The sequence below is a fragment of the Hippichthys cyanospilos genome, chromosome 9, assembly GCF_059441005.1.
Source record: "Hippichthys cyanospilos isolate Australia breed blue-spotted pipefish chromosome 9, RoL_Hcya_1.0, whole genome shotgun sequence".
NCBI lineage: Eukaryota > Metazoa > Chordata > Actinopteri > Syngnathiformes > Syngnathidae > Hippichthys > Hippichthys cyanospilos.
This window is the reverse complement of record NC_142377.1, coordinates 12,416,831-12,438,766: the sequence shown is the minus strand read 5'-3', so window position 1 is coordinate 12,438,766 and position 21,936 is coordinate 12,416,831. Positions and strand designations below refer to the sequence as shown.

The 21,936-nt window shown below is 40.3% G+C and overlaps 3 protein-coding genes and 1 long non-coding RNA gene across 5 annotated transcripts; all 4 read left to right on the top strand.

Annotated features, from left to right (window-relative positions):
• Positions 1-34: 34 nt before the first annotated feature.
• apof (apolipoprotein F) lies at positions 35-2,559 on the top strand. Its single transcript, XM_088424638.1, has 2 exons — positions 35-279; positions 405-2,559. The coding sequence occupies exon 2, from the start codon at positions 424-426 to the stop codon at positions 1,675-1,677; it is 1,254 nt and encodes a 417-aa protein (XP_088280764.1). The 5' UTR covers positions 35-279; positions 405-423; the 3' UTR covers positions 1,678-2,559.
• Positions 2,560-3,367: 808 nt separating this feature from the next.
• Positions 3,368-8,483, top strand: LOC148418901 (proliferation-associated protein 2G4-like). The gene is made up of 13 exons (XM_088424590.1): positions 3,368-3,580; positions 4,333-4,461; positions 4,542-4,647; positions 4,766-4,835; positions 4,909-5,001; positions 5,075-5,138; positions 5,248-5,326; positions 5,754-5,832; positions 6,114-6,247; positions 6,915-7,009; positions 7,117-7,244; positions 7,352-7,405; positions 7,510-8,483. Exons 1-13 carry the CDS (start codon positions 3,499-3,501, stop codon positions 7,570-7,572), a joined length of 1,176 nt encoding a protein of 391 aa, XP_088280716.1. The 5' UTR covers positions 3,368-3,498; the 3' UTR covers positions 7,573-8,483.
• A 471-nt stretch (positions 8,484-8,954) lies between these two features.
• Positions 8,955-10,170, top strand: LOC148418900 (uncharacterized). The gene is made up of 4 exons (XR_015866628.1): positions 8,955-9,015; positions 9,115-9,141; positions 9,563-9,585; positions 9,882-10,170. It is a non-coding gene; the product is annotated as an uncharacterized LOC148418900 (long non-coding RNA).
• A 773-nt stretch (positions 10,171-10,943) lies between these two features.
• crbn (cereblon) lies at positions 10,944-21,805 on the top strand. Of its 2 annotated transcripts, none has more exons than XM_088423121.1 (11): positions 10,944-11,089; positions 11,294-11,412; positions 11,482-11,681; positions 13,353-13,502; positions 15,039-15,171; positions 15,525-15,587; positions 15,672-15,756; positions 15,852-15,967; positions 17,976-18,040; positions 19,333-19,464; positions 20,831-21,805. In XM_088423121.1, the coding sequence occupies exons 1-11, from the start codon at positions 10,954-10,956 to the stop codon at positions 21,012-21,014; spliced, it is 1,383 nt and encodes a 460-aa protein (XP_088279247.1). In that variant the 5' UTR covers positions 10,944-10,953; the 3' UTR covers positions 21,015-21,805. The 2 variants fall into 2 exon arrangements, with proteins under 2 accessions (XP_088279247.1, XP_088279246.1); XM_088423120.1 differs by having other exon boundaries at positions 15,039-15,201.
• Positions 21,806-21,936: the final 131 nt, after the last annotated feature.

Sequence of the window (21,936 nt, the reverse complement as noted above, 5' to 3'; positions counted from 1 at the left end):
TGTGGACTTTTCCCCACGTGAATCAATATTCCTGACCTTGTCTCCCTTGTGAGCCACGGGGCCAGAAAGAAGAGCGAGCTGAAAAGACATATGAGGTGGAAAGAGGAGGGCTATGGGATGTCTTTTAAAGGAAGGGTCTCTCATTGGTGATCCAGGAAGACATTCATTGCATGGAATTTGAAGCAAACCCGTGGAGAGGAAAAAAAGCAGAATCCTATCATCGGCTGTCTTTTCAGTCATACTCCAGTTTGCTCTGTGGACTCTCCTTCTATAACCGAGGTAGGTAAATACTTATGGTAGGACTCGCACTATATTTTGTATATAGCACAGTTCCTGTAGACTGATCCCAGATCTGCCAAAAGTATTTCAGTTGAAGTTGCCTATGTTTTCTTCCTTTACTTTAGTATCGTCTATAAAACTGAAATGATGGCCTCCAAGTTGAAGTGGATGATTATGGTCTTGCTCCTGCTAAATGAACAAGCTCTATGTAAGGCGCAACCCTCTCCGTGGTCACCAGCCAGTGGCATTCCTGGAGCTGGAGAGACAGCCACACTAGATCCTCAAATTCAGCCACAGTTTGCTCCCCCGGCTGCACAATCCGAATCAACGCTTAGATCTTCAGAGAAGAACCTAAATTACGCCAAACGCATTGTATCCGTACTCATGGAAAAACTACAAGAGAAGATACCAGATCTCCACAATGAAAGGAATATAAGCTGCGGGGAGCTACTGTCTGTCAGTGGTCTGGACGACCCTTTATCCTCCAGGTTCCCACAGGAGCTTCTGGGTCTGTCTTTGGTTCCGGTGTTGGCGGTGGCCGGCTGCCCACGGGAGGCGCACGTCCTTGTGGTCAAGTTGTACGGCCTGCTGGGGGTCGCCGATACCGACGAACTCCTCCTGGAAGTGGAAGGCACGATCGAGAGGACGAAGTCACCAAGTCCACCTGCGTCATCCACTCGGAGCGAGCGAGCGGAGCGTCGTCTCGATGCTATCATGTTCAACATTCAGCAGATGGCTACCTTGGGAAAGGGTTCGGGACAAGCGAAGACGAGGCAAAATTGCCACGGTTGGACTCGGGTTAATGGTACCATGCTGCTTGGAGCGGTTGTCCAGGAGACCGATGGTGGGCTGGAGGAGGCTATGGACACCTGTGAGAGGATGGGGGTCATGTGCGCTGGGGTCACAAGCGGTGGACTCCCTGGAAGATATCAGGCGGTGTTCAAGAAAGGAAGTGGGATCCTACCATCTCAAGCCACCGATAGTTGGATCAAGCAGTGTAGCGCAGAGATTTCATTCTCCAGCCCTTCAAGCCGACGGCTAAGACGTGACCTCCAGAGGTCCTGCATCAACCAAAATGAGGAACGCGTGTACAGAGTGATGGAGTGGATCCCTGCAGTCAGCACCCTCTACAACTTGGGCACAGCCGTGTATTACGTGTCGGTCAACTGCTCGGAAACGGCAAAAGAAAGAGCCGTGCTTACTGCCGTGGATCTCGGCACGGACGCCCTGATGATCGCCACGGGCGGCACTGCCGGCGTGGCCGGTTACGCTCTCGGGGCCGGGCTCAAGACGGGCGTCAAGGCTGGGGTCAAGTACCTACTCGGCTCATTGAAGAAGGAAGATGATGTGTTGGTCAACCAGTCCAGATGGGAGGACGGTGTCTTTACAGTAAACTAAATGAGCCGTGACAACTATCCCTACTGTGATGTCCTACGTAATACTACATAATCTTCTCGTGTCTTCTTCTCTACAATGTTTTTAAGATTTCTCAATAGTAGCGGTCCTCGAATGGGTGAGTACCTGGGGGTACACTTCAGGGGCTAATTGAGATTTTAGCAGGATTTCTGCAGTATCAGGAAATCCAACATAATGCTTTGTAATTTCATGATAGAACATTGTAGTTTCTTTTCAAATTTTTTCTGCATACCCCCTGCATGGACGGATCCCTGTTTGGGAAAGATTACATTAGGGAGTGCAATCTCATCATAAGAGCTAGCCCCTCTGTGTTGAAAAAATAGTGTTTGCATAAAAGCAAAGCCTTCTGTTTAATATGTTCTTTTAGAATTTACCAAAATAATTGATGTTTTGCCAGCTGCTGCCTGTTACAGACTGTTCATGTTACAGTAAACTAGGGAACCAGTTCAGGGTGTATCCCGCCTCATGCCCAAAGACAAATTGAATTGGCTACAGCACATCCACGTCACTTGTGAGAATAAGATATCAAAAGCAGAAGCAAAAAGGTCATACTGGACCTACACAAGAAAGTGTGTGACCAAATCTTGTGCGGTGTGAGCATCTTAAAAGGCTAGCGCAAACATTTTTGTTGATCCCTGCATATAATTCATTTCCATCTGTTTTACATTTTGGTAGAATTTTATTCCAGTCTATAGATTCACATTTGTTCTTAGAGAATGAATTCTCAAATAGCAATAAAAGTACTCCTGCGGGAACATAAAGGCACTTCACGGGTTACAAGTGATTTTAACAAGGTTTCTGCAGGTATTAGGACATGGAATTTCATGCTTTTTTGAGAAATAAAATCGACATCAAACCTGAAAATGTTGCGCCCATGTGGTTATTTTTTGACTAAATTAAATTATTGAATAGAAGTGCTAATCGTATTTCATTAAAACTAAATTAGAGACATATTGGGACATGCATACTGTACCTCTCTGTTGGTGAATATTGTTTTTGTTTCTGACCAAAACGAACAGGTGGGCAACGTCTGTCAGAGAAGTCAAAACAAAATGATAGTTTGTTGTTGTTGTTTTTTTTTTTTGTGTGTATATCGAATCGGTATTTTTAGTGAGACTAATGAATCCAAAAATAGCAATGAATGCATTTTAGTCCTCCACCTTTTGGGTGGGAAACGTCACACGATATTTAACCATGTAAAACTCATGCGATGGATTAAGAACCAAGATTCTAGGTCCAAGAAAATGTGGACCATTCATCTGTTCACACGATGACGTTTGAGTGGAAAAAAGGGAAATCCTGACATCTAGCGGTTAAAATTTTCCGAGTAAATTTTTGGGAGACCAACCCAAATTAAATGGTTGTATTAACGTATACAGTTAATAAGTGGAAAAGTGATACATGAAATAGTTTGATTAATTTATAAAACTGCTCGAAATTACTTTTTACAATATCATGAAACAAACGATTGAGGTTGTAGGGTTAGGTTCGTAGCGTTTAAACCGGACGAGAAAAAAAACTGCCACATGTAATATGGCGGCCGCGCTGACGTATCGTAAATTGTATTGCATGTTATCGTACCGTTAAATTAAGAGGAGCGTTTACCCACATTTTGGCGGGGTTTGTCGTCATCGTGACGTTGAACGTCCGTTTCGGGTGGGAGTGGCTTAGGGGGCGGACTGGGTCCGGTGTGGCGGCAACCGGGTTGAGTGGGTGAGAGGCGGCTAGTCGACAGAAACCGGAGCGGAGCCGCCGAGATTTGTGTCACGTTGCGCTCGATTTGCAACTCCCAACTCTGTCGATATGTCCGACGACGAGCAGGAGCAGACCATTGCCGAGGACCTTGTGGTCACCAAGTACAAGATGGGAGGCGACATAGCCAACCGTAAGTGTCCGCCTTACGAGCCTCATTTCATGTTGGCCTGTTCTTGTGCAGCCATGTGCTTTACGTGCCAAGCACACGTATGCTACGCCAGCTAGCCCGTAGCATGCTAAGCAGTTGGCTAGCAGGTGCAGGCAAAGCTCCTCAAGCCTCGTGCAATCTCTGTGCTTTTTTTGGATTTGACGCCAAATGGAGGCAAACGTGCTAAAATAACATGATACGAATTGAGTGCTAATGGAAAGTTAGCTTCTTCATTCAAGCAACGCGCTACACCTAAATGTACAACCCCAACATGCTCTTGCACTTTCACAACGAACTCAATTTTTTTTTGACAACTTTTACCTAGAGGAAGCAATGTTAGTCTTGAGAATTTCAAATGTGGAATTGTTTCATGCTTGTCCGAATTAGCATTTGTACATGCTTGAATGTATAAGGTCGAGTGTAACGGAGATCATTTAGTGGATTAAAGCAGTTTTACTATTTTAAATTGGGTTCATCGATGATTCTATGTTATCTTCAGTTGTCTGTTGATCAGTCTTAAAATGTTCTGCGTGTCATATGTCGCATAGATTGATCAACAAATATGCATGATTAGTTCGTAATAAACTGCTGAAACAGCTCACTTGAATTCAGCCAGAAGTTGTTGACAATGACATCAACAAATGCATTTTAGTCTACAGACTCTGCAGCTCTTCATTTTTATTCCGTGTGTTCCTCTTTTCAAAGCTTCTTACTTTATTTCTCTCCCCGCTCAGAGGCTCTGCGTCTGGTTGTGGATGCAGCCAAGCCTGGCGTGTCTGTGCTCAGTTTGTGTGAGAAAGGTGACGCCTACATCATGGCTGAAACTGGAAAGGTGTTCAAGAAGGAAAAGGACATAAAGAAAGGTACGCCGATCATATAGCAAGATGTTTGACGTCCTGTATGATTCTCAAACGAATTTTCTTGATGCGTTTTTTTTTTTTAGGCATCGCTTTTCCGACAAGCGTCTCAGTAAATAACTGCGTTTGCCACTTCTCCCCCCTGAAGAGTGACCCAGACTATACACTGAAAGATGGAGACCTGGTAAAAATGTAAGCACCGTGTCACTCACACTTTCACTTTAATGGATGGCTTAAAGGAAAATGTATAGTGACTTTTTGCACACGTCTGCGTTTGAATAAAAATGATCTTTTATCTTTGCTTTTCCAGTGACCTGGGTGTTCATGTAGATGGTTTCATTGCCAACGTTGCTCACAGCTTTGTGGTGGGAGCTTCTAAGGTGAGGGCACTCTGACTTTAAACATAGTGTCCTAATTATTCTGACCTTGTGAACTTTATTGACTTCCCTGCAGGAGAACCCTGTGACAGGACGCAAAGCAGACGTCATTAAAGCAGCCCATCTGTGCGCCGAAGCCGCCCTGCGCCTTGTTAAACCTGGTAACCAGGTACGCCTGCATCAGAAGTATTCTGCGGTCACCAAAGAATTCCATAATATTGACCGATTTTGCTCAAATGCAGAACACGCAGGTGACGGAGGCCTGGGGGAAGATCTCCCAGTCGTTTAAATGCTCACCTATTGAGGGTGAGGACCCCTAAAAATTTCAGCTTTTTAATTTGATCTTGAAGCTTGCTGGTATATCTTGATATATCTGTATTCAATATTGACGCATAAAGTCTTTTGTGTTTTGAAGGTATGTTGTCTCATCAGTTAAAGCAGCATGTCATTGATGGAGAGAAGACCATCATTCAAAACCCAACAGACCAGCAAAGGTGATTTTCTTTTTCAATTAAAATATTTTGCCATTCACATCATTCATAGTGAGTGGAAGCGTGGTTAGCACATCTGCCTTCCTGTGTGGAGTTTGCATGTTCTCCCCGAGCCTCTTTGGGTTTTCTCTGGGCACTCCGGCTTCTTTCCACGCTTCAAAAACATGCGTGGCAGGTGTATTAAGCACTTAATATTTCCCTTAGGTGGGGTTGAGTGTGAATGGTTGTTTGTCTCTGAGACAGCTGGATAGGCACCAGCAAGCCTGTGACCCAAGTGAGAATAAGCGGCTATAGAAAATGGACGGATGGATCACTCCTGTTATTTTTCTCATGTTTTGTACGCTCATTTGTATATGGGGGCTGGCACACCAACAATATAAACATACTAAATGAATTGGTTGTGTTTGCGTTCACGCTTTGCTGCTGGCAGGAAAGATCACGAGAAGGCAGAGTTTGAGGTGCACGAAGTTTACGCTGTGGACGTCTTGGTCAGCACAGGAGAAGGGAAGGTCAGTGACACTTAACGCTGCAATGAAGCCAATCTTCCACGTAGCATGATTGCCTCAGTTCATATTCTTATTTTTTTGGGAAAACAAAAATAAAAGCATGTGTAATTTCCTCTGATACTATATCAGATCAAAACGATTACTGTAGGCTCCATCATATCGAAAGTGAAATAGTTGTGTCACGACACTCGTAGTAACTGTGTATTGTGTTAATGCATACATGTGTCAACTGATACACTGTGCTCCCTTAAGAAAACTAAAATGCTCTTCGCATCTCCTGTCAGGCCCGAGATGGTGGTCTGAGGACCACCATATACAAGAGGGACCCCAGTAAACAGTACGGTCTGAAGATGAAGACTTCGCGTACCTTCTTCAGTGAGGTTGAACGTCGATTTGATGCCATGCCCTTCACTCTTAGGTAAGAAAACAACCGCCTGTTTTAAATACAAAAATAATTCCTGCTAAGGGAGCATGTGTAATTTTTCGCATGCGCCTGTGAGGGCTTTATGAGGCATTACGGTAAATGTAGCAACACCCCTCCCCCCTTTTTTTTAAAATATAATTTAATGATAACTAGAACTGCGATTATATTGAAAACATACTGTTGGTCGTTAACTCATTTATTTGCAAAGTTTTGAAATGTATGATTATTGAATTTATTCATTTCTAATGAAAATGGTCTAACTCTTACACATTGTCACTTCCATGGATACCGATAGGTTACAAAGATCCATTCATACTGGGATCCATTTATACTGGGCTGGCAATGAATACGTTTACTCGTTCACTGTCATTGACAGCTATGTATATCTCCCTAAAACGCATTTGTGTCCATTGTTGAAGGCTCATATCATTTGACTCATTCAAGCTACCTTACTAAGTCCTTGTGTGCTCACTAGAGGACATTTGGAATTCCCAATGGTGTCTCATCCATTCGGGATGCATGCAATTAACTTTACTTGCCTTACTGAGACAAAATGGACGCAATAACAAACACAAAAAGATAGCCCATGGTTCTGGAGGCTGCAAGTCAAAAGATAAGTTAAGATAGTTAAGACCAGATACATTTGCCTTGTTTGACTCAGAGCTTTTGAGGATGAGGCCAAAGCCCGGCTCGGAGTTGTGGAATGTGCCAAGCATGAATTACTGCAGCCCTTCAGCGTGCTCCACGAGAAAGAAGGCAAGGGTTTTTTATTTATTTATGTATTTATTTTTAAAATGTGTTGTTTGATTCTGCAGCAATTGGTTGAACTTCTCACTGCTCTCATCCACTTGTCTTTGTCACAGGAGAATTTGTAGCTCAGTTTAAGTTCACGGTGCTGCTGATGGCCAACGGACCTCACAGGATCACCAACGGGCTCTTTGAGCCAGAGTTATACAAGTCAGAGCATGAAGTCCAGGACGCAGATCTACGGGTACGAACGGGTTACATACACATGAGTTTTGGTGTCTGGCATCCGTTACACTAGTATGCCTGTAAAATATAGGAATGATCTTAGACTAACACTTGCCTGTTTTCCAGACTTTACTACAGAGCTCTGCAAGCAGGAAAACACAAAAGAAAAAGAAAAAGAAGGTATTGTCTTAATTGAATTGGACTTTTACGCGCCATTTTTTTGCCCCATCAAGCTAGTGTACTTGACTTTTTGTTTTGTTTTTTCTTGCTGTCGCTTCCTTCAGGCCTCAAAGACAGCAGAAAATGCAGCAGGGCAGCCAAGTGAGGAAACGGAGGCAGCGGAATAAATGACCTGCCTTGATGCCCATGCAAGAAAAGCCCAAAGAGAAGCAAGAAAACTAGCCTGCTTGTCCTACAAGTCATTCTCGAGCCGATTTCACAATTTTTCAAATTTATAAAAGCAAGCGCTGGAAGTGAAAGTGAATATTTCATAAGCGACGTTGTTTCTTGAACTCACGGATGCCTAACCCTTTACTGCATTACAGAAGAGGATATAAAAGAAATAAACGAGTGTGTTTGTTCCTAAAAACGAATCCCCCTCACCATACTAGTTAGAGCTGAAATCCACCATCTCAAACTTCTCAGTTACATTGGGCATTAATGGGACTAACAGTTTATATTTTTGATGTCCAAACCTGATTAAAGAATTACTGGAGCTTTTGCTCTCGGCACATATCCAATTGGCCTGATGAACTAAATGAATGAACAACTTGTTAATAACATGTCATTTCCGTTATTCTGCGGGTCATCTGCAATTTGTTCAATGGACATACAGTAAAGGGTTATATTTGGTGCTCGTCACTCCTGAAAATGGACAATGTTAGAATAATTCCACAATTTTAGAATGTAATTGACAGTATTTACAAGGTTTGTAGTGTCATAAATGTGATATTCTGGTTAGATCATATTTTTTCAAATAATGTTCCCACGTTTAGAAGTTAAAGGGAAAACAGGTGTTGGGGAGCAAATGCTAAAATAACTGCCATTAAATTGTGATGGAAAAAGCTATGCAGGTTTTATGCTTCTGAAGAGACCATCTCAGATTTGAGTGGAGACCTGGATCCAGATTTGTCCCAATGTGCAGTCCTGCAGTGTACCTCATTCAGTGGGCAAACGGACTTTTCAAATAACTACAATAAACCTTTTCATATTTGTTTGTTTTCAATAAAGGCGCATTTATGCCTAACATTTACTATCATTTATTGTGGTGTGCATTTCTACGCATTTCCAATGGTCATAAATGGTTGCATAAGCACAACATGCTCTAGAAATAGCATAGAATGTAAAATTAAACATACTATAGAAATAGCATAGATTGTAAAACACATTTTTGTGACCTTTTTAATCACCGCAATTTTATATTCTGAATCTTAAATCTTTAAGCGCCAAAGCAGAAAAAAATGCACTAAGCAACATTTATAGTGTTTCTTTATCTCTAACCGATATCAAGCTATAACTATTACAAATAGTGATATAAAAAAAATCCAAAACAATTCTGACGTCCAGAGGTTAAATATAAGCTACCCGGCCACATCAATGTCGTTCACGGTGAACATTTACGTCACATATCATTTCCTGTCAGAGGTACGCGCGTAAACTGCAAAACTACAACTCCCGTCATGCTAACGATGGCACACAATAAACGGCGCATAAACATGACGTCACCGATTGTATAAATATGTCCTTCATCTGTCGTCACATCCTCTTTCCATTGCCCTTCTCGCTGTGAGGTATTGTATCAATTTTCCTCACGTTACAATCTAATCGAATCCTTTAAGTTTTCCCATCATCTATGAGAACTAACAGTGTTGTATTTATCTTTTGAACAGACTTTTCTCCACACGATGAGAGCTAAGGTAAGATCGTTTTGTTTACCGCCATCGTTGAGAACCGCTAACAAAAAAAATGCTATCTTAGTTGCTACGTTTTGGTTTCGGTAAATATGAGCGGTCGCCACTTTTGAATTGCTTGCATTTTGTTTCTAGTCGGTATGCAACACGTATAATTGCGAACAAATTAATTGTGGAGCAAACCCAAGTGAAAATAATTGCGGAAATGCTCATGCTACACGCGGGCCCAATTGTGTCGTATGCCTGTAATGGAGAACAAGTGAGCAGTTTATTTGCCGTGTATCCAGTCATGCGTCATGAAGGAAACTATAGTAATCTTGACAATATTGAGTTCGGTTTTGCGACTCGTAGATGTTCTCGAACAGGCATAATCAGCAGCACATGTAATACACGTGTTGGTGTACAATAACCATTTCTTTTCTTACAGTGGAGGAAGAAGCGCATGCGCAGGTAAACACAATCTGTTTTTTAATTGCAGTTGTTAAGTATCTTGCGTTTCACTGTTATGCCAAGGTCTTGTGGGCTATAGTTCAAAGTGCATACTTGCCTATGGTGTCAGCTTCTTACAATGCATTGGATTGTCCAAAATGACTTAATACGGTTAAAAGTGTATTTAATTAATGATTCTATGATTCATATGTGTGTATGTGTTTTTAAAAGATGACTATAAACTTGAAAATGTGCATACCTTGGAACTGTGATTACCTTGTATCCAACACTTAGAATGTTCCCCCCTCCCTTCTCAGGCTGAAGCGTAAAAGGAGAAAGATGAGGCAGAGGTCCAAGTAAAGCCATAATCGTGCCGGCTGCAGCCCATTGGACTTTCTTGTATGACTGAATTGGATGCATGGGCCAACTCCAACTTGGTTTTTTTGACAACCACACGGCTTCATCCACCTACCTGGACAGTCTTCAAGAAGGCACCGACTTGGCGTGAGACATCAGATGCAGCCGTTTATGTTCATGGACCATGAAACGTCTTTTATCTGGCAACTGTCATTGGTGTATTGAACAATAAATGAACACTGTTCCAAACTTTGCTACAATTCAGTCTTAATTGGTCAAATTGTGATTGAACCTGTAAAGGTTACAATAATGTCATCTTCATGCTAGTCAAAGTGGTGGTCTAAACACGATAAAATTAAATTGATTAGTTATGCCTGAATAGGTTTGTGACCTTAAAGGGGGTAACAAAACAATGCATGGGTCCGTTTTGGACAATGGACAAATTGGTGGTTGGCGTTTCCTGGGAACAGCACAACCAAATTTTAAAGGTTATTACAGGAGCTGTTTGCCGCGTGTTTCAATAATGCAGTATTGCATAGAAAACAAATTAAGAGACTTTTTTTTTTTTTCAAATAGAACTTGAATATAAAACCACTCATTTGCTATGTAAGAAGATTTTAAACCCCAGACACATTGGTATTTAAATAATGTTTTGGCTAAGAAGCTCTAAAAATGATTGGTACTGTATGATTTATTTAATCTCAGTTAAGTACCAAAGTAATGTTATTTTTAGGAAATACTAATCTATTGGGTAAATACTGAAGTATTTTCTTAAGAATTTGATTATACAAATCAATAGCACGTAATGACCAGTACTGAAGTACTAATCAGTAATAAATTACTTAGGTACCTAATTTATTTATTACCAGCTATTTTTAGAGTACTTCAGCTAAACGTGTGAAAGAAAACAAAAACATTTTAAAAATGAAAATACCTTGGATTGAATGTCTCATTTTTTTATAGTTCACTGCAAGCGTTCTTTTTCATTATGCCGTTTGTCTGTTTTGGGTGTCATCTCGACAGAGGGCGCTCATGCCGCGTCGCACAGCCTCATTCCGTAGAAGAAGAATGCCATTGTCATTTGTAAACAAGGCTATGGCTGACGACAGGGGTGGAGGCGAAGACAACATAAACGAAAACATGGGCAATCATCTTCAGCTCTTTCCGGGTAAGCTGTCAATTTGCCAGCTCGGGGGAGGGATTCTCAGATCGGAATCTCCCTGGAGAAAAGAGTTTCCAACGAACAGATAGGCTGGTTTTATCGCAATAACACAGGCCACGTTCGGTCACAACACACTCGCTTCAGCTGCTTTCTCCCATCTCGCAGTATAGTTTCATTTTCTCTCTTGGGCGACATATACCTTGTTCACAGGCCACGTAGAGGAGGAAGACGAGGAGGAAGATGACATGGAGACTGAAGACCGAGACAATGAGGAGGCAACGAAGCTCAGCATGATCACCTTCGACCCTAGTCTACCTACGTCACACGCCGTGAGTGACTTAACAGCATTCACTTTTCTTTTTTACCAAACTCATTTGGTAACAATGTTGCGTTGACAGTACCTGGGCTCGGACATGGAGGAGTTTCACGGTCGCACCGTCCACGACGATGACAGCTGTCAGACCATCCCTGTGCTGCCACACACGCTGACGCTGGTGCCTGGGCAGACCCTCCCCCTGCAGCTCAGTAGGCCGCAGGAGGTCAGCATGGTGAAGAGTATCATTCAGAGAGATCGAACCTTTGCCGTGCTTGCACACAGGTACGTAACTGGCATCCTCCTTGGTGAGGCAGGTGTGCTCAAAGTGTACATAAAAACACACACACACACACAAAAACTCTTTGGTATGCAAATAATCATGTAACACACTTGAATCTGGTGAATAACTCACGTTACTTCATATTTGTGGAAAAATAATGTGTCATTGGGCGCAGGGTCTAATGTCGCAATTTTTCACCGTCTGCCTCCCATTTATCTGTTAAGAAACGAATAACAATTGAATCTGTACTACAATAAACTTTCGGATTTACCTCCTATTTTTTGGGGGGTGATGCTTTCGCTAAACTAGAGGTAAATTAACCAATTAATATGAAAGACAGCTTTTCTGCTTCAGTTTGAGTTGTCAAATACTAAACAGTTTTGACTTGGTGTCTTTTCAGCATTCACTATGACACCCTCACAAAATTATAACAGATAAGGATAATATAATTCTAAATTGCTATGCTATAAGTCAGATCACATCAGTAGTTAAAAAAACTGACGGGTAGTTCAACTTTTTGTATTTCACAAAAAAAATCTGTAATTGTAAATGTGTGTACTGTAATTCTTAAGCATTAGACCCTGCTTTATAGCTGGAAAGATGTGTGTGTGACAAGGGATGGTCATAGCTTGAATGGGACCTTATTTAACCCCCCACCCCACCATACCCCACCCCTGCCAGCTGCCAATTTACTTTTAATTTATCATGTTTTTTATCATAATTTTCCATCTTGTGTGAATCTTATTTTCTATTTACAAAATCAGACAAGGTATCTCTAAAAACAACCTTATTAAGGTCTCTATTTTAATTTCCCAGCAGAACACAACTTTTTCCCAGCAACACAAAAGTTCAAATTGTTGTAAAACTTAATGAAAATAAGACATTTATAGCCAATGTTAATGTGTGTTTTTAGCTAACCTCGAGCAAGCGTTCTAGTCCAAGCAGCCTGCTACAAATTAACCCGGCCGGAGTTCCTCGCTCCAGAAGTCATTCAAATATGATTTATATGAATTGACATCACAACCAATAAAAGTGGAAAACACCATAATGTGCAGCACAACATCAAACAGAAGCCAGAGTGAATGATGGAGATACGTACTACTGAATATTTATACGACATAAGTGTACAGTACCTGCCCTTTCATGCGCATCCACTAGTCTAAACACAGTTTCAGTTATCCGCAAGTGACAAATGGCCGCTCGCTGTGATGAAACATTTTCATCTTAATTCATGTCCGACAAACACAATACGTATTCATCAGAATGTCATGTTGTAAACTAATAGCGGCGCATAGAACACATTATCGTCAAGGAAATCTTTGGGTTTACTCCCTTCTGACTTTCCCCATGCACAGCATGATTACTTTCAGTTAGTTTGTGATCATAAAGATTTTTTTTTTTACAGTGTTGAGACACTAAAATATTAAGCACCTTTAGTAGCTCAATCATAACAATAAAATATTATGACATTCATCACACTGCTAATCTTGACTCATTTTATTTCAACTTTCTCGTAAAGGGAAAAAAGCATTCATAAAAAGTGCCCAATTACCACACCACAACAATATTGAGACATCAGGTGCATTCTATTTAATAAATATGAAAAAATACTCTTGCCTCCAAACATAATGAATGTATAAAAAAAATAATTGTATGTATATTTCTTTTTGTAGTGATGCAGAAGAGCTGGAGCCCGAGTTCGGAACCACTGCAGAAATTTACGCATACCGCGTCGAGCAGGAGTACGGCATAGAGACGGTCAAAGTGAAAGCTGTGGGTAGACAGAGATTCAAAGTTCATGAAATAAGAACTCAAGCAGATGGGTAAGTTTGAATAACCTCAGAAATCATACATCACAAATTGCATGTGTACAGGTGGATTTCAAATTGGGCTTGGATATATGGCCCTAAAATAAAATCTCAATTTTCTTCAATCATTTTTGAACCATTATGATTTTAGTTTATTTTAATGGTAGAAATAAAACCCCCAAAACTTTAATTATTTAATAAATATCCCGTGGAAAATATTCAGAAAAAATTAAAAATCTGGATTTAAAATGAGTTTGAACATAACGTTACCATCGTAGTTTGTGCTTTATTTTCTTAAAGGGATAGTCCATTTATCTAGCCTTTTTTAGCTGTGAAAAGTTAATACATTGTCTTAATAACTAAAGTATTTTTAATGTAGTTAAAACCTCTAATTACATTTTAACGTATTGAAACCCTTTAGATACATATTTTCTCTTATTCTTTTATGAAGTAAAAGTAAAAGTGTTTTATTTTGATTGAACAAAAGATTCTGCTTTCATTGAGGATGACAAAAATCTGAGAATATTGTTGAACGGCTGGAATTTCGAAGATTTCATAATGAAATCCATACAAAACACCACTAGGTGGCAGTATTGTGTTACAAAAATAGTCATTTTCTTCTCCATTTAACTGTCAGGTTCTTTAGTTTTACTTAATTTTATTGTCTTTCATTCATTTCATTTTTATTTTCTTTATACTTTGATGATATTTAAGTGTTGAAACATACTTCAAAACATTGCCAGTACGATCAAAGGTTTTATTTTGCTGACAGTTTGAGCCTGGAAAAAACCCTCCACAATTTTCAATGTGGAATTTTGATTGAGCATTACAACAGCCAGCTCATGCTGTACATACGAATGTCCGCTATATTTCTGTTAACACACAAAGTTAGGAAAAGAAAAAAATAGCAGTTTAACGAATAGTAATGAGTATAGCTTATTAAGACTGGGAAGGACATGGACAGCTCAAGTGCTACTATTGTGGAATTGGCGGCTATTGAACAGAGACACGTTAATACAAAAGTATGAATGCATTTTGTGTTGCTTCTGTGAAAATGTACATGTTGTGCATCATGTAAGAACACTTAGCGGATAGCGTTCTTCAAAAATATTGTACAAAGGTCAGTCTTTGCAGTGATTTTGTTGTAATTATCCTCTTTGCTTCCTGATGCACTGTATACCATCAATGAGGAAAAAAAACTGTACTTGTTGTCATCATCATGTCTATTCTAAGTACAAATGTTATAGGAAGTCAGGAAAGATCATAAAGACATATTTCTGCTATTTGCGAGTGGCGCCTATACTGCTCACAAATGAGCCTGTCCCAAGATATCCCGTGGACCCTTCGTCATACTGCAAGTGGCTCCAGTGTGACGATAAAGCTGTCATTCACTTCCTGTACAAATTTCTTAAATGGAATTAGCTGATATGCACTCACGGCGAGGTGAAGTTTTCATAATGTTTTATGAGTTTTTTTGTTTTTTTTTAACGTTGTTATGACATCCGAATGCAATCACTGGTATTATAAACGGGTTGTTTTTTTCCCCCACAGGATTCGACAGGCCAAAGTCCAGATCCTTCCAGAACGAATTCTTCCCGATCCTCTATCTGCTGTTCAGCTAACGCCTCTCTCCAGGCTCAACGTGCCCCCTTCCTCCAGGCCCCCAACGCAGAGCTCCAAACAGGTCAAATCCTTGGGGAATAATTATCAACAGGTCAAATTTATGTTTCATTTGTTTTAATTACGCAGTCAGAACTCAATTTATTAAGGATTTATTTATTCATTCATTTATTTTTTTAACAGATTTCAGGGAGACTTTGGGAAATTGGGATTCATATCTCTTTTCCCGAATATGAATTTGGCCGCAAAATCCAACCATTTTTGTATATCTCGGGGAGGAATGTTTTAGGATTTGTATTTTATATCGAAACGGATGACTTAAAACAAAACAAAAATTCCCACAATAACTTCTCTATTTGCACACATACAGTCATGGTTGATATTTTCAACTTAATGGCCGTCTGTTGTTGATCTCAGAGGAAGTTTCACTGCGCCAGTTTGACTCCATGGCCACCGTGGGTCTACGCCCTCTACGACTCTGTAAGCGGCTCACAGTCATTTATCAAGTCAAGATCGGCAATCGGGGCGTGAACATCAATCGCGTGGTCTCCTCCCACTCTGCAGGTGTTGCTCATGAACCGAGTGAAGAAGCACCTCCACGAGTGGGACGAGAATCTGTATGAAGGCTCTCTGCCTAAGAACGCCATAGGTCCGCCCCCAGCACTGTTTATTGCACAAAAAGTACACTTGCAATTCGTCTCTTTGTTTATGTTCTCTCTCCTTCTCCTGTCTGGTTCCAATCAGACTTCTCCTACAGAGTGGCGGCCTGTCTGCCCATAGACGACACGCTCAGGCTTCAGCTGCTGAAGATCGGCAGTGCTATTCAGAGGCTTCGCTGTGAGCTGGACATCATGGATCGGGTAAAACAAAAATTCAAAATTATCACCTTTGAAGTTTCTCTTGAGAGATTATTGTCCCAAATGAACATTTTAATAAGTATCCGACAATGTTAATATTTCTTCAAACATCAGAAGGCATCACTTAAGATGGCCACCTTCAAAGAAATCTCACCAAATAATAAATGGTCAATTTAATGACTTTAGTTAGCTTTTACTTTGAAGTTGAAGTTTGTTTTGGTACAAGCAGAGCGGCTAGCTTGACTCGTCCTCCCAGCATCAACATAGCACCATAAAAAAAATAAACAAATCATATTGAATTCAAAACAAAACAAAACAAAAAAAGCTCTTCAATGTCATTGTATAAGGCACGAGTCTTCAGTGTTTTACCACAAAAAACTGGAGCACTTTTAAATTAGTTCCCTTGACAGGCATTCAAACACTGAACAAAAATAATGTTCTGAGCCATGGTATGTCATTTTTTTCTCCATCAGTCATCCGAGGTTTAATGTGTTTCTACATATTCTCTGCAATGTGCTTATGTACCCCTGGTTTGGAAAGACTGCATTGGATGGCCTAATCTCATTATAACAGCTGGTCCACAATAATGTTCAAAGCCTTTTTTTTCCCAATGTCTTCATTCAAACCTATATAAAATAATGACCTATTTTGCAAGCTGCTGCTTTTTGCAGACATGTCAATTGTTATAGTGAAATGTTTTACAAATATATCTTTAGTCACCGTCAATCTTTACATCATATACAATTGCAAGAACTCCTCCACAGTAAGCTGATTTTAGCTTGTTCCGTTCGCAAAGCTTGACATTTTACATACTTGCATAGTTGCTTCGGTTTTACTTGCCAAAATAAGTTTGTTGTGCTGCTGCCTTTTTTGCAACGGGCTTCGAACAAATGTTCCAGCTGTACTTGCTCCACGTCTGTCGCCGCAAACCCAAATCACTTCCAAACAACTGACTGTATAACTCCCGTGTTTCATAAACAAATGGGTCTCTTTATTTAGCCGTAGCTGTGTTACACGAGTGTTTCGTTTGGCATGAGTCTGAAGGAAACGAAAGAAATTTCGGGAGCTACATAACCTCATGAGGACTAACCGCACTGCAGCAAATGCGGGGAAAATACTTTTGTTTTTAAAATCATAACAGAAAATTCAAATTACTGGTAATTAAAAAAAAAAATTGTATATATATATATATATATATATATATATATATATATATATATATATATATATATATATATATATACACACACACACACACATATGCCAATTGACAGATACACACATTTGTTTACTGGTGGCTTGCAAAAAAAAAAAACATGCACATTAGCCGCACTAGACTATAAGCAGCAGGGCTCAAATCATGAGAAAAAAGTTGCGTCTTTCAGTCCGAAAAATACGGTAATTGAATGTCTTATGTGTATTTATTTTCAAACATTATCCTTATATTGTATGAAATATTGATGGGATTTGCATCATTATATCAGAATACAACTGTGTTTAAAGGACATTTAGTTTGGCCGTGGCTTGTTTTAAAATGAGAACATCAATGTTTTATTAGTATTATGCAAGATTAATCGAGTAGTATGCAGCTCAAATTCAGCTTCTTCTGCTCCCTTCGTGTATCCCCACTTTCATATAAATCAAGCAACCAACATTTTTTCGCTATGGTGTTACTAGAACCTTTGCTTTTTTTTTTTACTTTTTTTTTTTTTTTAGTTCAGCAGTTTCAACTGCTTTTGTTACTTTGTGATTGAAGGTAATATGCCTTAATGGGAACATATTATGCTCACCTTCACCTCCCCGCTGGCTATTCTTAGACTCTTGTAGAGGTGTGTGATGCGCACGCAAACGTCAATCAAAAGCTGAAAAACCTCTCAAATTCCATGGACTTGAGAGTTTTTTTCCCCATTAAGACCATTTTTCTTAGATGGTAATTGTATAGCCGTGCACCTATTTACTGTTCTGACTTTGAATTATTTTTTTTAAATTACCCATGCTGTATCATCCTCAGTGCACATCACTATGCTGCAAGCATTGCCTGGACACGGAAATCACCACCAAAGATGAGCTCTTCAGGTGAGCCAATGTGCTTTACGGGTTATTGAAATCTCTTAACACAGTGTTTATGTGATTAGATTTCACAAGATGTTATTCATCGCCTGAAGTCATAAGCTGGGCTAATAGTACCAGAGAAGCAGACCTCCTACTGGAAGTCTTTTTAATTCACTTATTATTTTGATAATAAATGGCAACTGTTGAATGGCAGTTGTGCATGTACAATTAAAATGTTGAATGAAATGACCAAACCCAGAAAACAGCCCTGATTGGCCGTTACCTGACACTTAAAAACATGTGATGTTAATTTCAGTTGACAGCAAGTGGCAAAATGTGCTTTTTAAAGGTAAAGTCAACCCAAAAACTTTCTTTCCAATAAAATGTTCATTTAATGACCATTTAATTAATAAAGTAACATTCAGTGTTCAAAGGCGATACCCTGATCAATAATTGTTTTTATTTATGTTATATTGTAGTTATGTTGTGCGGTGTCAACTTGTAGCTGTTTTCATTTTGGTGCTTTTTATTATTATTGCATTTGTGTTGTTTTCAAAATTTGTCATTGTTGTGATTGCATCTCTTTGCAATGTGTTTATTTAAATGTGTTACATTTTTTGTTTGCGGCTTTTTTAATCCCGGTGTGGCTTTTTTTTTGTGCATTTATTTTGTTGTAAGTTTGCATCCATTCCCTGTTTGTGATTTACAATTTTTTTTTCTCATATTTCCTTTTTGCGTTCGTAGCGTTCCGTGGGTCGCAGTGCCTTTGCCCCCATCGGCCACTGTAAAATGCCAACCGGGCAGCAGACAGTTGAAAGAATACTGACGAGAAAAAAAACATGGCATTTTCTGTATATTAATAACATGATTTTCCACAGTCTATGTGCTGAAAACCACGTTGTCGACATTGTAACCGCACTTGTCAGATGGGGTCATTTCTCTTAAATATCTGCTAATGGTCAGTTTGCACCAGCCTTAACTGTGTTCCTTTGTCACTTCCATCTTGCCAAAGGACATGGCTGTAATCAGGCAAATTACAGCGACATCAGAAGTCATTAGTTTCCTGGGAAGCTGAAGTTATATTCATAACGCGATCCGACCTTATGTAACAGAGATGTGACACTTCATTTGTGTCACGCGCTTGAAAATGTCCAGACACACACTGCGGCCAAACTTCATGAACTTGAATCCATCTGGAATAATTACATTCAATGGCTGCTTATGCATATGCATTTTTTTTTTTTCAGGAAACTTTTGAATTTGATTCATTCTTTCAGATAATCATTGTTTTCCTCCTCATGATTGTTTGTGTCCAGCTTGTCTCTGTACGGCCCCATGGCTGCTTATGTCAATCCGCACGGTTACGTCCACGAGACTCTGACTGTCCACAAAGCCAACAACCTCAACCTGGTCGGAAGGCCGTCCACGCTCCACAGCTGGTTTCCAGGGTAACTTGCTCTTTGTAGCGCATGCACCCCGCTGCGTCCTGTTAATTCAAAAACTCAAATATGGCACCTGGCTTTGAACTGCGGCACCTTGCAAGTAGCCGCACGCCGTTTTTGAACATTTGAAAGCCACCATATCTGCCCCTCAATTCACATATATAGCATGGACTGTTAGGTTTGCTTGTAGGTTTTTATCCTTCGAGCCATAAAATTGTGTCCGAATGTTACAGAGTTCCTCGTCTTGAAGGTCCTTTCATAAATCATTCATATAAATTGACAATAGTAGAAGTCCACATGTAATTGCCGTCTATTGTTACGCATTGGGCGGAAACAAAAGCTGTTGTTTTCCTTTATTTATTTATTTTTAATCATTTGCCCAAGTAATCAGTATTTTTTCTGTGAAAAATTGGCCTCAAAACATCAAAATCGGTCAGGCCCTAGCAATAGATAAATATAACACTTGATGATGACGTTAGCAAGCTGAGCCATGATTGGTTCAAGCCCTGATTACATGTGACGTCATTTTCAGTCAACAGCAAGTTGCAAAATGCGTTTCGAAGGTATTAACCCTTGAGTGGGCACGGCGGCCGCTTTCGGTCTAACAGGCAAAATGGCCGAAAGCGCCCGTTCTAACCTAGCCCTAAATTTCTCTAAAATCCTGAAAATTTTTGCCTGACTTAAAAAAAAAATGTGCCTAACGAAGGCCATTTTTGCCTGTTTAGACTATCAGCCAAAAGCGGCCGCTGTATCCCGTAAAGGCTTAATTTTACATGAAAAAATAATTTAGTTATCAAATTAATTATCAATAAAAATGTTTACTTTTTACTTCTGATCATTTAAATCAATTTGGCATTCCTTTCAACAAATCTTGACAAAAGAAAGAACCAAAGCTCTGTAGTGGCTTAGCTCCCTTCAGAACGGTCTTTTTCATATGTTTGTACAAGGCTGGAATAGCTATATGGAAAACCGTTTTGGTTTTTCATTTAGGCACTTCATACTGCGTAAATCCTGACCTTTTTTTAACACTGATCTCATTTAGTCTAAAGGACGTAATGCTTTTAGTCAGGTGTTCTAATTGCCGGCTGTCAGGAAATGGATCGCGTCCAACGTCCTGCTGTGTTTTTTTAATTCCCAGCTGAAGAAACTGATGACTGTGTTTGAGGTTTTGCTTTCTGCATACGGTTGCGTCAGCGCTTGATAGCGGGCTTTGCTTCTTCATCTGGTTTGAATCCAAAATGTTCGCACACCGCTGCAGCATTAGGATTTGGAAAAAAAATTCCATTTGTCACTCAACTTTCTGTGATTGCACCACCGCAAAATTATCTTCAAGGATGGGGGAGCGCTGAACGGATTCTGAACTTGTGCTCAGGTACGCTTGGACAATCGCCCAATGCCGAAGCTGCGGCTCTCACATCGGTTGGAAGTTCACCGCCACCGAGAAGAACTTGTGTCCGCCTCGTTTTTGGGGTCTGACCCGCTCGGCCCTGTTCCCCCGTATCCCCTCGGACGAGGGCGACAACGGGCGGGACGGCGCTCGCCTCTTCCGCCTGTGACATCTCCCATCCTCCTCGCGTAAAAAAAAAAACAAAACAAAAAAAAAACTCCTGCCTGGTTGCATTGCCTCCAAGTTATCACGACATCACACGCTGTCTGTCACCCTTGGCAGTAAATCCATCATATTAGCAGAAAGGTCACCCAACCTTTACCTGGCACATATGCTATAGCGGGAAGGCGGATTGTTCTTTAAGCTTCTCTATATGCGGATGCGCTCGTGAAGACAAGAAACGTGCTTCCACTTTGAGGTCGTTTAAGGTCATTTGAGCATGGGCATCTGTCCAGCTGGGAGCGGGCACACTGACAGAAAAGCAAAATGAGTGTCAAGCTTTGGGGGTTTTGGCGCCGGAGCAAACTCTGAACATTTTTTTGCTTTATGTCTAATTGAGTCTGCGCAAGCTGTCTTTGTTGATATTTTTGAAACACGGAAGGAACGCGGTTGTATTTTTGTACGCAGAAAAGTTGGCGATGACTGTGAATATTCCGAGAACCTTTTGTGTGCTCTGCGCTCTAATGGTGGTAATGACCCATTTTAAAGGTCAGAGCTCATTTGGACTAAGTGGGAGAAGAGCATTTAGCCATCATTCAGAATGTTCCGGCGGATGAACCATTTTCTGAACGTTAAAATGTACAGTATGTTCATAAATGGAAAAATGACCCTTTCCGAGTCTATGAAAGGATGGCGTTATCTTGAGGTTGTGAAGCTCCTGTTTCCAGCATTGGCGGAATCGGCTGCTAGATGCTGGTTCATGTTCATAAATGATCTCAATTAAAATTGCACTGAAAACAATATGCCGTTGCTTAGAGTGTGAATAATATTTTGGCATGATCTGACCTTTTTTGTTGTTGTTTTTTAAGCTCCAATGATTCACCAAACTGCGCTGCAATAATATATTAGTTTGAGCCTTGTTACTGGATACA